The 18,792-nt window shown below is 32.1% G+C and overlaps 1 protein-coding gene and 2 long non-coding RNA genes across 3 annotated transcripts; all 3 read right to left on the bottom strand.

The window, feature by feature from the left end:
• Positions 1-729: 729 nt before the first annotated feature.
• Positions 730-1,434, bottom strand: LOC131612536 (uncharacterized). The gene is made up of 3 exons (XR_009287414.1): positions 1,313-1,434; positions 1,102-1,208; positions 730-933 (listed from the first exon to the last, which is right to left on the bottom strand). It is a non-coding gene; the product is annotated as an uncharacterized LOC131612536 (long non-coding RNA).
• A 326-nt stretch (positions 1,435-1,760) lies between these two features.
• LOC131612535 (uncharacterized) lies at positions 1,761-3,661 on the bottom strand. Its single transcript, XR_009287413.1, has 3 exons — positions 3,458-3,661; positions 2,067-3,137; positions 1,761-1,945 (listed from the first exon to the last, which is right to left on the bottom strand). It is a non-coding gene; the product is annotated as an uncharacterized LOC131612535 (long non-coding RNA).
• A 7,415-nt stretch (positions 3,662-11,076) lies between these two features.
• Positions 11,077-13,151, bottom strand: LOC131610209 (UDP-glycosyltransferase 73C1-like). The gene has a single exon (XM_058882100.1). It carries the CDS (start codon positions 13,105-13,107, stop codon positions 11,653-11,655), a length of 1,455 nt encoding a protein of 484 aa, XP_058738083.1. The 5' UTR covers positions 13,108-13,151; the 3' UTR covers positions 11,077-11,652.
• Positions 13,152-18,792: the final 5,641 nt, after the last annotated feature.

The raw sequence follows: 18,792 nt of genomic DNA, 5'->3' as shown, positions 1-18,792 counted from the left end.
CTCAACTTTTTCCTAAGATATTTCGATTCGGTATAATTCTATGCATCAGTGGTAGAAAAATAAATACTACTATATAGATTTAGAAACATACACTTAGTCAACACTAGAACATAGATACAATTTTCCTGCATCAAAATAGAGGACATTTCATCATAAAAGAAATGAACTACATCCACACAACATCAACATTATTTGGAAAAATAAAATAGCTGTACTATAAGAAACTACATCCACATATACAAACTAGTTACTCCATTACTACATCATCTACAACTAAAAATTCTACCAACATATACTCTCCTTGAATAAAGCATATTAGAATACTAAAACAAACAGAGCATGTAGATAGTATATAAAATATGTAACAAAATTGTTCTTCAACTGTAAGCCACGAAAGAGAAATTCAAATGAAAAAGTGTAATTGTCTAATTGATAGCCAAAATTTATTGTCTTAGGTCATATTGATCAATGATACCTATGATTTAGCAATATCAGTAAAATCCTCAAATTAAAGGAGATTTTATTCTTTTTAACAAAATACAATTTGAAATCCCTAGAATTCACACCTGAGTAAAGGTCAGAAATAAATCTAAATATGACAATTCTAAGCATCCACACTATTTCAAATCTGCAAGTACAAATATAAAAATTGGTACTACAAGTTTTGGTCAAAATAAATTTATTCTAAATCAATATTCAGAACCAAATATTCACATACAAGTTTTAGTGAAAAAAGTAAAAAGGTTACCACTTAGTGAGAGGTTCATGTGTTCTACAAGACTGCCTTGGAGTCAGCTGATCCCTGACATGGCCCATGTAAACTTCCAACATACTCATTGAAAAAGTAAAAGTAGACGAAGCGTCCATTGATGCTTGACGAAAGAGCTCTTCAATAGCACGAGGAATAATCCCTGACTGCTCATTTGTACCATCCTAAGATATATATATATATATATATATATATATATATATATATATATATATATATATATATCAGAAATCACAACATACATTAGATAATATTAATAGCTAGCTGCTATACAGGCACAATTTGAACAGTAACATTAATTAGCAGATGAACACAATTTTGACATCACTGACCATGGTAAATGTCTTGCCTGTGCCGGTTTGACCATAAGCAAAAACACACACATTATGCCCGTCCATTGCAGATCTTAGAATTGGCTCCACCTCAACAAATACACTTTCTGCAAATGTTCACTCAATAGTATACAGTAAACACAATAAAATTGGGTACTAAAATGAAATAATTAAAATCGAGTAACATGACAAAATGGAATTCCATACTAACCTTGAGTTGTTTCTTGATGAAAAACCCTATCAAAATCAAAATCTTTTCTTGTCCCTTCAAACTTAACTCGAATTCTCTCTGATTCAGCCGATACAGGTTCATAATTTCTTCTCTTCTCTATCTCTGGAATTCAATTTGAATTTGTAAGATATTTAATTCTGAAAGATCATGTATAAAACTAATTGGTTGAAGATCTTATTTTCTCAAAAATAGTAAACAATTTTTTAAAGAATTCAGTAGTTGAAAAGTAAGAAATTGAGTAAGAATAAGAGAGGGGACACTCTCTGAATAAAAATGGATTCTGATATTTCTGAATCAATTAATAGAATAATTTGCATCAGTTAATCGCATGTAAGTTAATCGCTAGGCAAATAACAAACAAACTTTTGCTCCAACAAGCACCTACACTTTAAGCCAGTAGTTTAAAGAACAACCCCATGCTTACTCAAAGCATATAATAACAATCTCAGCAAGCAACATACACATATCATGTAAAGGCGTTCAATCTTCTCTATTACAGCACTGAAAAGATGTGGCTGAGCTTCATCATTACTGTATACTTCGCAAGTTATTACAACACTGAAAAGATGTGGCTGAACTTTCAAAACTTTCTGTATACTTCGCAAACGTTCTCTGCAAGTTATTACATTCATTCGTCAACATCACACTACCGATATATCAGCTTCAAGCAAAAAACGATACTCAATTGAATTAAATCTTTAACTGCAAGACATTGAAGAGAGACTAGGTGTACCTGATCAATAGCAGAAGGATTCTTAGCATGATGAAAAGTCGAGATCAAGATCGACATGGCTTGAATATGATTCATACTAACATTAAATTGATCTTGTAGCATCCTAGCTCTTTCATCACACATACTAGCAAGAGTCTCTTTCCTCTTCTCAGTAACTTGCAGATTCATAAAACAAAAGATCCACAAAGACACTATACACTAACCCAAAACCCATGTCAACAACAATTTCCTCCATAACTTTCTCCTAACTTTCTTAAACCCAATACACTGATAATATTGCTGATTAATTCTACACACACTCCCCAATATCTTCTCCCCAATAAATTGATATTTTAGACCAAACCCAATTACATGGAGCAAACTCATCCACAACAGTTCCAAAGAATCTTCACAAGTTGTGAAAACTTGTGAAGAATGAAAGCTCAATAAATGAAGTAGTAGCAGTGAAGAAAAGATTTCAAAGTGAACAGGAAAGGAACATGAGACATGACAACCTTGTTGACAAGATGCTATCTTATCCAACCAGAATGGTAACACTAAAATGAAAAACACTACAGTATAGAATATGAAAAATTCACACACGCCTTTAAAAGAATCAAAGAATCATCAACAAGAGTTTCTAATTCAAAACATAAATTGATACTTGTTGATATCTTGTCAGCCACAAGCTACCAAACCAAGAAGTGGAACAAAAAAAAGAAGGGCCAAAAACAAAACCTATAAAGATTTGTCTTTTAAGCTACCAAATCACTAGTTTTCAATAGTGAACAAAACCCACCTTTACCGCTGTCTCAACAGTGTTTCTCACCTCAGATTTTCAAAACCAATGTTACTCAACGCAAGTGCCAGCTTGTGGAAATCCATAGCTGAAGAATGCTAAACCTACAGCAGCAGCAGCAGTTGGAGCCACCACAGTTGGAGATTTGAGTTATGGTTCCTTTCACTGTATAATTGACCCGACAACACAGAACATGGATATTTTTTCATCTGCAGCAAAAAACCCATTTCACACCATTGCAGAACCGAGATTCACACGCTGCAAAACCCACAACAATAACCCTTATTCTCACCCTGCAGAGAACCACAAAACACCACGAAATCACACTACAAGACAACCCAAAATCTGACTATGTAAAAATTTTCCCAAAACACCACGAAATCACACTACAAGACAACCCAAAATCTGACAATGTAAAAATGTTCCCTAAGACTCACTCAAAACAATTTCACTTCCTGAATAACTGTTAATGCTTAAATTTACTAAAATAATCATACACAACACAAGACATTCAAACAATAGGAACTAATTTCTGAACCAACATCCATTTTCAGGAGTATAAAACCCTAATTCTTCAGCTACCAATGCATGTACTCAAAGTATAAAACTCTACCTTCGTTTTACCAATGCGATGTCGTCATGTGAACCGAGCGATGGTGAACATTCTTCAGTTTCGTTGTCGTCACTGCGACGGTGAAAAGGGTTTGGTGAAATGCGATGAAACTATGTTTGGATTCTCTGTGAGAAGAACTCAGAAATTCGTTGAAAATTTTGATGCGGCTTTCATCTTCGATTCCGTTTTCGGTGAAATTTGTTGAAAACTGCGATGCGATTTAGAACGAGAGTTTCTGAAAACTGGGTTTAGAAAGAAATTAGATTATTATATTCAATTTATTAGACCATTGATATTCATAATAATGTTTAAATTATTTTATAAATTTAAATTTATTCATTAATTTTTAATAATATTTAAATTATTGGTTAATATGTCACATAGATTGTGAGTTATAAAATTAAATAAATATTTGTAATTTATATATATTTACACCCTTTTTTTTAATAAAAAGGAGTAATCGAGATTTGATTATAATAATATTTTTAATTTAAACCCGTTTTTAGAAAATATGGTGTATATTGTCATATGATAATTTTTAAAATAATATTTTATTTACAAAATTGCCACCCGCGTTTCTCATTTACACCCGTTTTTAATATAATGGGTGTAAATTTAAAAATTATATTAATCTTTTTGCACTAGTGACTTTACCTTAAATTGCATTTTTTTTTGCTCCATTTGATGTGATAGAACACAAGAATGATGATTTGGAGTCGAAAAGTTGATTGAGAATGAAATTTTTTAAAGGGTTTTAGGTTATGGAGGATGGATGAAGTATGAGAGGGATAATCATGCAAGGTGGTGATATATTCAATTTCCTGGTTGACATTTTCGGAGACGCATCTCCGAAAAATTCACTAAATGAATGAAAGATAATTCTCATTGAAAAACGCTGAGAAAATGAGTTCAGGGATGTATTCAGAGATGCATCTCTGAATACATCCCACAAATATTCACAGATGCACCTCTGAACCAAATTTTTATAAAAATGATTCATAGTTCATTCGGAGATGTATTTCCAAAAACTTATGAGAGCATTTTTTTAGTTTTCAGATGTGTGATTCACATAGCAAAGGTGAAAAAATAAATTCTCAAAAATCCAATGGAGGCTTCGACAAAGGTATGGCATTAAATGTTTATAAAAGAGAGAATTTTGAGGTAGAAGTTAAGTCATAGAGCATTTCAAAAAAATTACTCAATTTCATTGTAACAGTTTGTTTGTTACCAAAATTTTAAAATTTTAGGTATTTACCAAAACTTTCTAGAAATTTTCAAATTTCTGATATTTAATAAAAATATTTGAAAATTTCCAAATTTCTGCTATAGTATCAATAATTTATTTCCAGTCTTTTCTCAAATAAATGAATCGGTAAAAATGTTACCTAACTTAATATATACATATAATAATTGTTATACATATAAGAATACAAAACAAACTAGGATGACTTCCTAACTTCTTCTTCCTAGTGACTAAAGCGACCCACATATGTTGATTCACATGCATTTGCATCATTAGTATAATTTTGTCTCCAACGGTCGTGACGGGAGGCAATGGACTATTAGGTTTTAAATTTTCCTGAACCCATTGATTGTCGTTGACAAAACCAATTGCAATGATTTTATGTCTGCTCATATACATAGGAGGAGCTAAGGCAAGAGGGAAAAATATTATGTTAAGTCTCATGGAAAGCGAAACAAATACAACATTGTATCTAGAAGCAATAGGGTAACTCATATTAGGAATTGTCATCTATTTATCCATACCTTGCACACCCAAGTGGTCTACTCGTAACACATTCCTAGTTGTAGAGACCGTGTCATATAACAACTTGGAAAACAGTTGGGAGTGTTGATGAACTTGAGCATCTAACTACGTTCGTATCAAAGGCCATGACTCTTCGCCCCATCCAAGTAAAGATGCAATAGCATGGAAACCATAATTTCCATCTTCACCAACGTCAATAATGTCATCTATGTATGGATGTAAGAAAGCAGGAAACTCTGATAAGTAAATATGTCATGAAGAGTTGGTGGACAATTGGCTACCAATTGGCATACTTGATGGTTGGCTTGCTGTTGGTTTTGTACATTATCTCTTAGTAGTCTGATCACTCCCTTGCAAGCCCTTGGCATAATCCCACTATCTAGGATCAGGATGCATATCTCTCTCTTAACTCTTTCAACTTTTCTTAACACCCCTCTTTGGCTTGTACTTCACCGGCAGTGGACACATAAAAGTTATGGATGAATGTATTAGTTCTCGAACCTTTTTTTCACCAACTTCTAGCCTTTGATATCCAATAAACCAAAATATGTCTTCAACTATTCATACTCAGCTTCTAAATCTCACTTTGTACCACTCTTATCATGATTGACCTCATACTCTGCAATGTGCAATTTCGTCCAAAATTCACGAATCGAGTCTAAAGGAACATGATTACCTAGTATTTGAAAAGTGGCAAGCTGACACGCACATGGTAATCTATGTGTTGTTCTAATGAAGCAACACTACTACTAAAAGGCATTTAACAATGGTTGGAATATGTATATAATCACGCAGGTCCAGGCGTTGTTATGTAACATGTTGTTTTTTATATGGTACTTTCAATCACGGTCTTGTGACTGTTGTAGTAAACTGGAAAGCGTGCACCATATAACAACAGTTGACCCTAATAACCATTATGATATTGTATATAAATAAATGTCAATTGTATCATACCAGAATCAACAATACACCACTTTTAAATTGATATCAGATTTAGTTGTTTTAAGTACATAATTCCATTAAGTACACCAAAATATACGTAGAATGAATATCTAATAATAGAAGATTAATTTTGAACAGCTCGAGGTAGGTAAATGATCTTTCTAAATTCCAAGATAAGAGAAAGTGTATAGAATTAAAGAACCAATAATGAACATCTTTTGGTTTTTAAACTTCCAAGAGAAGAAGATGAAGAATCAAAAGGAACACTATAAAAGAGGAAGAACCAAAACACAAAAACAACTTCATCTAAAGGAATAAAAATGAGTTATCCTACTCAAGCTACCAATAATGCTGAGAATGAAGATGATGTTGTTGTAGAGGGTGTTATGTTGCAAAACCATCCTCAGAATCAAGATGTTGTGGTTGTAGAGGTTAGTATGCTGCAAAACCATCCTCCAAACCAAGATAAGGAAAGAATTTTGAGAGCTCTAAGGTTGAGGAAAAGAAGAAGAAGAAGAAGAAGAAGAAGAAGAAGAAGAAGAAGAAGAAGAAGAAGAAGAAATAGAAGAAGAAGAAGGTTGAGAAGTAAGATGATTTTCCTTCACTCGGGTGATGAGGATGAGGCAGACTATGATTGGTCAAACTTCCTCTCAGCCAGAGGATTTAGATTTAATTATTAAGGTCTTCTATAGTAAAAGTTTATGTAATGAAATTTTAATCTTTCCTCTTAATTCTAGAGCTTTATCACTCTCTTAAGATATCAACTTAAACTAACAACTTAAACTATCGGCTTAAACTACAAACCATAAACCCTAAACACAACATCTTCAACTATTACATTTCATAACAAAGTAAATATTAAACATAAAGGAAATAACAAAACATAACATCTTCAAATTTCCAGAAAATCTCTCTGATTTCAGCTTGTTCTTCAAATTCTTGTTCTTCTTTTTGAATCTTCATACATTACCTTCAACTTCATAAAGCTCTCATCTTCATTTCCCCATTTCTCTACCATATCGTCATCCTATATGAACAAATTACATGTTTCGTCGCTCCTCCAAAATGGACATCTCCAAATTAGCCTACCTTTATTTTGTCCCTTCTTGTACGAAACCATACGGCCATCACAACCACAGAAATTTCCAGATTGAGATGTTACAATGGAAGAAGACATAGAAACGCCTTTGGATTAGTTTGTCTTCAAATGCTCCATTGAAATGAAACTGAACAACAACAATGTCGAAAATGTTTGACATACCTTAAAGTAGAACACTATGTAAATGTTGTTGGCTTCTTCATAATGATGACTACGGAGTGGGTGTTAGGGTTGTTTCTTTTATCAATGGAAAAATGGATAATTATTTTTTAATATATATATATATATATATATATATATATATATATATATATATATATATATATATATATATATATATATATATATATATATATATATATATATATATATGCTAGTGGGTAACAACGGTTTTACAAAAGAACCATAGAGATATCCGTATTATTTTTTATTGAAATATAAATAATAATGAATAGGCGCACATTAACGTAAAAGGAATAAAATATTTGAGGGAGTCGAGGTTTGAACCCATGAAAGCTTGATTGTATCACCATAGAGATAATCATAAATATACCCTTAAAAGTTTTAATTAAAAAATAAAAAAATGTTAGTGCATGAGATTAAAAGTGTTGCCACATTTTTGGAAAGAACTGTGGAGACTTTGGCGTTGTTGTATGCGTGTTTTGTAGTAGTCAACCACACATTTATTGGCTACAACCAACAAACTTCACCCTTCCTAGTTCCTTTCCAAAGAGCTATATATATTGTCTTGAGACAACACCGTGCAACCTGAAATATAAAGGAGTGTTATATATACCAGTGATCAATATTGACAATACTTTTTTGAAATGACACTCTGATTGAACCTAACTGCAACTTCAACAAGGTGTTCACAGTATCCCAACCTCGACATAAATCTTTTCGGCTTGTAGTCAACATGTTTTTTAGTCTCCAGCTAGTCAAATACCCGTGCAGTCGCACAAGTAAATTTATTTGATACAATATAAATTGTATTTAGATATGTATCAAAATTTAAAATTAGCTATTAATTTTAAAATGAACAATAATTATAAAAACTCAATTGTATTAAATAATTAAAGTAATTATTGTTTAAAATAATACGTAATATGCTGATAGTGACCCGTTAAATAAAAAATTTATTCGATACAATATAAAATCTATTTATATACAAAAGTAAACTTGAAATGAGTTATTTAATTATAAAATGAAAAATAATTATCATTCATAAATGGCCTAGCACCCTATCTCTTATAAACAAATATTAATAATAATCATGCAAAAAATGATTCGTGAGATGAAGAAATACAAACAAAGAAATTTGATATTTTGAAATAAGGATTTTGTTTTTCAAATCAATGCAAATTATTAATTAAAATAAAATAGGAATAATGATCCATGAGATAAAAAAATTATTTGATGCTATATAAAATGTATTCATAACAAATGCAAAATTTGAAATGATTTATTTAATTGTAAAATGAACAACAACCATATAAATTTAATTTTATTAAATAATTATAAAAAAATTGTGAGATGGAAAAAATTAATATTTAAAAATAAGGATTTTGTCTCTCAAACTAAGACAATAGTTGATTAAAATAAAATAGATATTGTGTTAATAGTGACCCGTGAGATAAATAAAATTTTAATTTTATTAAAATTAAAAAAATAGATTATTAATGTTTTTAGTGATAATAATAAAATGGAAACAAATGAAAATGAAAATGAGAAAGTGTGGGAAAAATAAATGTGAGAGAGATTTGAAATTTTAATTAAGAGTGAGAATGGGTGTATGTAATATTTATTTAATTGGTGAAGTTTCAAAAGTGAATGTCACATGTCACGTTGTAATAATAGATGAGAATAAGAAAGTAAACATTACGTAATTACTTAAATGTCATTTTTTTAGTGAAAATAATTTATTGTGAAAGGGCAATTTAAGAAATTCATACAATTGAATTGTTATAGATAGATAGTAGATGAGCAGACTCCACCCTAAAAACCATAAATATAAATATATGTTAACTTATGATTAGTTATGTAATATCATCAAGTTGTCATGTTTCTTGTACCTGTTTGATATTGCGTTCCCTAAATGAGTAACTTTGTTAGTCCAACAAGCAACAATCATTTCTTTATAAGGTGTCAACCATATTTTATTCATTATTTAACAAATAAAGGAATATTAACACAAACAGTCTCAAAGTGCTTGACGTGTTCGACAAACTCAACTTCTGTATTATGAATACACGATGTTGTTCCATAGACCCGTGACATGTTATTGTCTTTATGATGTGACGTACTCTTTACATTTCATGCTCATCAAAATAAATATGGGAACCCAGATTCCATGGCATTCATTAATGCAAGTTCTCGGCCGGTCACCACAACCTTCGGTAGAAATTTCTCTCAAGAGAACAACTCTTTGAGGTTATCCAATGCCCATGTGAAATTCTCCTCCCTTTCTTGTTCCAAATAGGCAAAGGCAATTGAAAACATCAATTTTGTTGATGTAACACCAACAATCTCAAGCACTGGTATCTCATACATGCACGATGTAATTGCACATAATCAAACTCAACTCAATATCTACAACAGATATCAAGAAGTGTAATAAAAAATTATTACCTATTTATCTTGTTTGTGCACTCAAAAATCAACATCAAATGAAACATATACAACAACTTCATAGAATCAGGATGTGTCCAAAAGATATCAGCTACAACTTCTGACATGTCCCTATTTCTAGTCCAACACATGTAATTCTCTTTATGAATAAGGCTCAACAACATCTGCATTTCTGTCAATGAACCTCTCTTACTCGTTATGTATGTAATGTAGCTCTAGCTTTATACACTTGGATAAAACTCGTGAGATTTTCTGGATCTTTGTCTTTCAAAGCAGCAACTATGTACCTTGGAGTCATAGTATACTTCGTCATGTCATTCACAAACATTCTTTCGTGATCTTTTAGACGGCCTTCCAAATCCTCAGATATAGTTTATGATTGTGCATCCCACACCTAGACGGAACAATCTTGCTTGGCCAGTGCACATGCCTCTCTGCACGAGCCGGATTAGTGGCCCACCTGTGGTGGGTCGACACCGGTGCAAATAGCAAAAAAAAAAAAAAATATATCACTTGGAATAAATCTCAACCAAAATGGACATTTTACAGTCATACAATAAATGTCTTTGAGGAATTAGTGATTTCAGATGCATTCTTTCTTTTCTAATTTCCTCTTCTCACAACCCATAATCAATTTATGCTTCCTCCTTGGCATTCCATTAGTAGAATCAAAACAAATAGTGACAATAATAATACCATACCGTTTACCAGTAACATGTGCCCATGTTAAAACTTCATATTGTGTCTTAAATATCTGTCAATTACAACACATAAATTTAAACTATCACTTTCATAAATACGGGAAAACAATTCAAAATTGCAGTAGTTGAATAGGAAACATACGGTATATGTGGAAAAAAAAACTCCGCAAAATCTGTTTAGAAATCCGTCCAAGAAACTGTCAACCATACAAGTAAAGAATTTAGTCTGCAGACATACTAGAAATTTCAAGCAATTTCAAAATTTCCGGTATATCAGTAATTTGGAAATTTTCGTAGATTTTGTTGCTAACCAAAAATTTCAAAAATACCGGTAAATTTCTTTGGTTTTCTTTATCAGCACCGGAAATTTTAAAATTTCCGATAAATCGCCTCTGGAAATTTTGAAAATTACGAATAATTTTCGATAAAAACACGATTTAGTATACCAAAAATTTCAAAAAGGTTCCCGGAAATTCCAATTTTTATTGCTTCTCCAAAGTGAATTATTTTTAAAAAATGTAATTATTTTTTTAGATAAATAATAATCAGGGCATTTTTGTCGATACAAAAATGCGGGAGGTGTCAAAAATAATTTTAGTGGTGGTATGTTAAATTCCCAAAATGATAGGTGATAAAAGAGGTGGACTCCAACACTAGTTTCTTCTATAAGGCAATGGAGAAGAGGTTTTGAAAGAATAAACTTTCCAGGCTTAATACTCATTTAGGGAGGGTTGTTCAAGTGGATAAAATGATAAGAGCCTATCTAAATTGAACTTTCAACTCCTCTTGAACCAAAAGTACTCATAACCAGAACCAAAATTAGGTTATAATTATCAACTGCTTAAATTTTTATTAGAGTTATGTTTTGACTATCTGAGTCATTCTCCATTTTTTCAATTGTGAGGATAACTCAATAAATAGTCTAGTCATGCATTTGACTCTTCAGATCAAAGAAAATCATAACACTGGAGTGAAATGAGCAATTCAATCTTCAATATTGAAAAATCAAGAGAACATAAAAAGTAGTAATTATAAAAAAGCTTCAAACAAAATCAGTCTACTTTGCCGAGAGTTGAAGGATATCTTGAATTAATAAAGTAACATTCAACTGAGAAGATCCTCCTTCTTCTACACATCTCTTAGCCATCTCTGCAACCTCTTTAGCCCTTTTTCTTCTCTCTTCACTCTCATAACTCGCATCGTCCATCAATTTCTCGATAGCCCTCTCAACATCTTCTTTCTTCACCAACACGCCAACATTCTCTTCCTCTCCCCAATTCACAGGACTCTCCACTCCAACCATCACGCCGACTCTCAACACTTCCACAACAAACCTCTCATTGAAAAACTGATCGCCAAATAACGGCCACGTAATCATTGGCACACCAGCACATATTGCTTCCAACGTCGAATTCCAACCACAATGCGTCAAGAATCCTCCAATCGCACGATGTGACAATATCAACACTTGAGGAGCCCAACCCTTTATCAAAAAACCTTTCTCCTTAGTCCTTTCCTCGAAACTCGATTCCTTGATCCAATTATTCAACTCTTCCGTTTGATTTCTTTCCCTAATAACCCAAATGAATGGCCTTTCACATGCCTCTAATGCCATACCAATCTCTATGAACTGCAAAGAAGTTAAATTACATATACTTCCTAAGCATACATAGATTACGGAATTCAATTCTTGCGAATCAAGCCACCTTATGCAATTTTCAACATCATTTGAAGAAGCTACTTTATTGGTTTTCCCTCTTTGAGCCTGATTCTTGTTTCTAAGTGAAACAGGACCAATACACCAAACTTTACCATTCCTAGTTTTCTTCAAATCACTTACATATTCAGGTTCCAATTCCTCAAAAGAATTCACAATAACACCATAAGAAACCATTTCAGCTGCAGCCATTTTATCAACAAACTCCTTCCAATTTCCATCGTCCGATGACGACGGGGGTTGTGCTTTTGTGATCTGAATTTCGTGAGGGATATCAGGTATGAGAAAATACTCAGAATCTGTTGCTATCTTCTCCATAACATTAGAGATAATCACTTTTTGTTGCCAAACAAGACAAAAGCAACTAACACCATAAAAAGAAATTCTTGGAATTCCAAATTTGTTAGCAATTTGAGAAGTGTAAGGAAAACCAACATCAGAGATTATGCAATTTGGCTTTGGTGTTAGCTTTTCAAAAGCTTGTTCAGCTTGTTCTTGAAGAAGGTTATTTGCTGCGGCGAAGAACGAATAGCCCATTGACATTGATGGAAGCATGTCGAAATTCTCACACCCTTGTGGAAAGCCTGCATCTTGAGATGGGAATGGAAGTTGAAGTACTCGAATTTTGTGATGAATTTGTGAGAAACGAGAAGCATTGTGTGGAGTAGTGACAATGGTGACTATGATGTTGTTTTGTTGTTTTAATGTTGTTGCTATGTCTATCATAGGAAGCATGTGTCCTGGGGACATAAGTGGAAATAATACAAAGTGAAGTTGTGACTCTTGGGATTCCATTTTGTTGGGATTGAGTGAATGAAGATTTCTACTATAATGGAATCAATTCAAGATAAGTACTCAATAGATTGAGATGGAGAGAAAAATATGGAAGATTATGTAAGTGCTTACGTATGCAAGATTATGATAGCATACCAACTTGTTGAAATTTTTAAGTCAAGTTGAACATTTTATTCTTGTTTGTTTTAGTGCATTATTCTTTAGTGTTTGTTTAATTTGAAGTAATATATTTTTGTTTTGAATAGGATATGTAATATATTGATTGGAGAATTGTTGTCCATTCAAGAATTATCTTCTTTTTTATTTAAGTTTAAAAATCAAATCATTTATATGATTGATGTATAAAAAGATACAGCATCATAATTATTAAATTTTTGATCTTTTAAAAAAGGAAAACATAATAAATAAACAGATAAAGTTCAAGGAGACATAATCTGACTAAGCCATCACATATTATCCTTTAACGAGTAATACAGTTGAAAAAAAAAATTGGAAATCAAGTAAAAAATCATCCGTTCTAAAATATAAGAGAAAAAAAATGTATTTTTCTTGTTCAAAAATATAAGAGAAAAAACTATCTTTCATTTTTTTTTGAGATAAAATTAAATGCAAATTGCATTTAACTTACATTCTCTCTCATCATTTTCATAACCAACAACAAATTAGATTTTTTTTTTTAAAATTTTCCAAAGCACTTTATTTCAAAAAAATCATAAGTCAAATGAGTGTGTTTTTACTTCTCTTAATAAACGTGATTTTGTTTTTTCTCTTATAATTTGGGACAGAGGGAGTATATTCCTTGGCGTTCCCTGTCTTGCATATTTTTACAATTATACTCTTGTCTAAAGTTATTAATTTTTAACCAAGCACTTGGACTTTAATGGTAAACGAGCTTCTACTAATGAGCACTTTGAAAAAGAAAAAAAATTTAAAAAGTATATGTTTTTATCAAAAAATTTAAAATTAATCAGAAATTTAAATATTTCTGATAAAAAATCATAACTTTCATGAGTTTTTATCAGAAATTTCGAAATTTTATGAATGAACCATGTGGGCGTTTCTACTGGAAATTTTGAAATTTTATGAATGACTATGTGGACGTTTTTACCAAAAATTTCAGCAATTTGAAAATTTTGAATTTTGAAAAATCTCATGAAAATTTTACCAACAATTTCGAAATGTGAGCATTTTTATCAAAAAAATTTATACAAACTATGAAATTTTTTAACAACAATTTCGAAATGTGTGTTTTTATCAAAAATTTAAGATATAAACAGATGTACACCCCTCTGGTCACATTTATAAGCAAATTTGACATTATTTATACATTAAACCTTTAATGTATGTAGTCCATATGTACCAAAAAGTCAAAGTTGCTTATAAATGTGACCGGAGGATGTATTTTTTACCAAAATTTGCGAAATGTATGTTTTCGAAAATTTTGAAAGAACTCTCTGAAATTTTGTTATTGAAAATTTTGAATGAGCTACCGAAAATTTCATTCGCACTTTTTAACTCTAATTTGTCCATAGACAGTTTGAGAATTATCAAAATATAGGGGGTTTCAGGTTCAACTTGGGGGTGACAAGTTAATTTCTCGAAGTAGATACATACAAAAAAAAAATACAAAACCAACACGGGCTCAAAACCAACTTTTTAAAAAACTGTGTAAAAAGACGCAATAATTCTAAATGAACCAGAGGCAAGCTTGAGCAATCAAATTCATTTTGAGAAAAAATGAATCTATCGACCACCAAAACTGAGAAATACACATACCAACATACCAATAGTCCCACCAGTGATTTACAATTTGCATCAAACTTAACAATCCTTCCGAGCCTTACCAACTCAAACCACGACGAGGTAGCTAGATTTGAGACATGCGGTCGAACAAAATAAGAACAACACATTGGTGACGAGGTCTTAACTACCACGGAACCATTAGAGCAGTGTTGAAAGCCTTGAAATTTGCACATCTCAACAAATCTTGACAGAAATAAAAAAAATAAACCACCATCAACACCGCCAATCATGACGTGAGAACAACAACATGCAGATCTGAAGCAAATCGTTGGAACCATCAAACCTAAAACCTAAACAAAATATCCCACTCGAAAATATCATATGAGCCAATTGGAACCAAAATCCAGAGATCCTACCCCAATCTGCCCCTTTTTTTGCGTGCTTTTGTGAGCATGCACTTTTTCACAAAAATTTATAATGTTTAGGCCTAAAAGATTCAATGCCCCCTGCACTCACTTTTTGCGGGGCGGGTCAAAGTTTCACGCCCGCACCCTCCAATATGCCCGCTCAACACTTTTTTTTCGCGAGCTTTTATGGTGTAGGCCTAAACGGGGCGGGCAAGCCCGCTTACCATCATAGACAAATCATTAAAATGTTGTAAGATAATTTTTTACACTTTACACCAATGTATTAAAACACACACTTTAAAGTAATGTATTAAAACTAAACCCTAACTTTTTATTGTTTGAACCAACGCATAATTTAATAAAATAAAGAAGAGCGTGTAGTAGCATCAAATGACAATTAACACATACAATATACTCCCTCCCTCCCAAAATTTAAGAGAAAATGCATTTTTCTTGTCCCAAAATATTGAAGGTGAAAGAAATACACAAGAAGAGGGTTGAATTGTGTATTAGATAACTTTTTCCTTTTTCAAAACAACAGCTTCTGAATTTGACCAAGTTCAGATTCAATACTAGAGTAAGCAGCAACAAAATAAATTAAAGTGAAGAAGCAATAAGTAAATCACATACAACAATTATCCTGGTTCCCCTATAACGAGAGTAGTTCAGTCCTCTTGTCACACAAGAGCTTTTCACTATAATCAGAACAAGACTTCATAGTCAATCACTCTGAAAGAGAATTCCTTGTCTAAACACACCCATTCAGGACTTCCTTGCTCAATCACACCTGAAAGAAACTTCATTGCCTAAACACACTTGTTCAAGACATCCTTGCTTAATCACACTTGAAAGAGTCTTTCTTGCTCAATCACTCTTGAAAGAGACTTTCATGCTCAAACACTCAGTCTAAGACTTTCTTTCTCAAACACTTAGTTTGAGACTTTTAAAAACTCTAGACAAAATGTTTAGGATTACAACAAGATGTACCTGATATATACAATTAGAGGTACAAATAATGCAGCACAAGCAAATATCTTGTTACTTGAGATTTCTTGGATATGCAAGTGTAATAAACTCTCAAGTCGATGTACAATACAACAATGTGAGCTTAAAGTGAGAAACAATTCATGTTATAATTTGTTGTATATATTCTTGTTGTTGTCGTCTTCTTTTGAATCTTATTCTCCTTATTTTTTTAGTTTTGTTTTTATTTTACTTTATTATTAAGTTATACTTTTGATATTGACTTTTTTTTTTATAATTTTGAATATGATAAGTTTTGGTCTTAATTTATTAATTTATAAATTTTACTTATAAATTTAGTTTTTGTATTAATTTATAATTTTATACATTTATTTTATTAGTAGATAACTATTAATTATTAATATATATTTATTTGATCAATAATTTTATTTATTTTTAATATATAATTTTTGTTTTATTTTATTTGATTTTATTTATCAAGTTTGTTAAAATTTTATTTTACTTTTATTAACTTATAATATTAATTTTATTTTAGAATTTTGAGTTCGGTAAAGTTATAATTTTAGTTTTATTAATTTATATTTTGATTTTATAAATTAGATTTTCCATTTATTTTAGTTTTAATTTATTAATTTAGTTCAAAATCTTTTTTTTATATATTAATTTATAATATTGACTATAGCTTCGGCCATCAATCGTCGTTGTCATTAAAAAAATTAATTTCTTAATTGGTAAAATAATAAAAAAGAAGGCAAACAAATTCGTGGAGAAAAATGAAAAAATTTTAGTGCCAATATTAGCGTAATTGAACACCACCGCTAACATAAAAATCAAATTAAAAATAAATAATTATAATTTTAAGTTAGTATCTCCTAGAACCGACACTACAATTAAATAAATTAAATAATTATTTAATATTTTAAAGCCGGCAAACAAAATTTGTGGGGGTAAATGAAAATTTTCACACGCGTCGATTTTAATTGATTTTAATTGACGCTATTGTTTTTTTTTTTGTGTAAGCAAGATGAAATATATAGGAGAACTAAGGGTTCTCAAACCTGTTTACACAAACGGACGAAAAAGACAAAATCCGCTAAAAGAAATTACAAACCAAATATAGCTATGAGAGAAAAAACAAAGGGTCTTTAGTAAACTCATAGAAGTTATATATTGGGTGCGTAATTTCTCCAAAAAACGACCACTTCCATAGCAAAGACTTGATATTCCACACCGTATTATCAACATTCCAACCTTCATTTCGGAAGCAAAAACCGTTTCTAGATAACCAAAAAATCCAAACGATAGCTAACCATAACACCCCACATTTACCTTCCTTAACTTTCTTTTTTTTACAAAAGAGGAACCAATCCATAAAGCTTTGATTGCAATCTTCTACCAATCCGCCAATCGGTTTTCCAACCCAAACCGCTATCTCTCTCCAAACCTCCCCCGCCTCTTTACACTTGAAGAAAGAGTGATCGCAACTTTCCGGAATAGAACCACAAAAAGCACACAAAGAATTCTCTATAGACAAAAGAATACCTCTTCCCATCAATAAGTCTTTTGTTGGTAATCTATTAATAAAAATTCTCCAACCAAAAGCCTTAATATTAAACGGCGCATGCACCTTCCAAATTAACTCCTTTACAACTTCAAGTCTATTTGGAGGGCCAAACGGATAGGTTAAACCGGCCATATACTCATAACAAGAAGCAACAGAAAACGAATCACCATCCGAACCGCTCCACTCAACCTTATCTCTCCCCTCCAAGTGAACCGTACGGCCCGACAACAACGCACCAATACCAACCTTCTCGGCCTCCACCGAAGGGTCGAGAACGGCATTCAAGTCCACCCCTAAACTCCCCCACTTCCACTCACCATGATCCCAACCGCCCATACACGCCACCGAAACGTTACCTAAACTAGATAACTCAAACAACTTCGGAAAACGCTCCTTTAAACTAAACTTGTCGGCCCAACAAGATTCCAAAAACGGAGTATTATAACCATTACCAACCACAAACTTACACTTTGACACTATCGGGTCTTCCGCCCCACCTTTGCCTAAAGCAATCAAATCTTTCCACCACACCGAGCAAGAAGAAGAAGAAGAAGAAGAAGTAGAAGAATGAGAAAAATTAGAAGACGTACCTCCACCAAAAGATTTCATCACCAAATCACCGTACCGAGCTTTTAGAACTTTGTACCAAGGCGCTTCGTCCCCCTTTAAGATCCTCCACCGCCATTTATTAAGGAGAGCAAGGTTGAAAATACCAACATCCCTAAAACCAAGCCCCCCTTTAGAAGTTGGAAGGCAAACATTTTTCCAACTAACCCAATGAATCTTCCTTCTCTCAATCAAACCACCGCACCACAAGAAATGACTTTGAATCCTCTCCACTTCCTTAACCACCGAAGATTGCATCTTGAAGAAAGACATTGTGAATATAGAAAGAGAACTAAGAATCGATTTAATAAGAGTTATTCTTCCCCCCAAACTTAGGAAACGGTTTTTCCAACCCGATAACCTCCTCTTCAACTTAGAAAC

The sequence above is a fragment of the Vicia villosa genome, linkage group LG6, assembly GCF_029867415.1.
Source record: "Vicia villosa cultivar HV-30 ecotype Madison, WI linkage group LG6, Vvil1.0, whole genome shotgun sequence".
In the NCBI taxonomy this organism is placed as follows: domain Eukaryota; kingdom Viridiplantae; phylum Streptophyta; class Magnoliopsida; order Fabales; family Fabaceae; genus Vicia; species Vicia villosa.
Note: the sequence above shows the minus strand (reverse complement) of the source record. Positions and strands in the feature narration are given on the sequence as shown.

Excerpts from the sequence above, each read along its gene's own strand:
- LOC131610209 (XM_058882100.1), bottom strand. The coding sequence starts at position 13,107 with ATGGAATCCCAAGAGTCACAACTTCACTTTGTATTATTTCCACTTATG.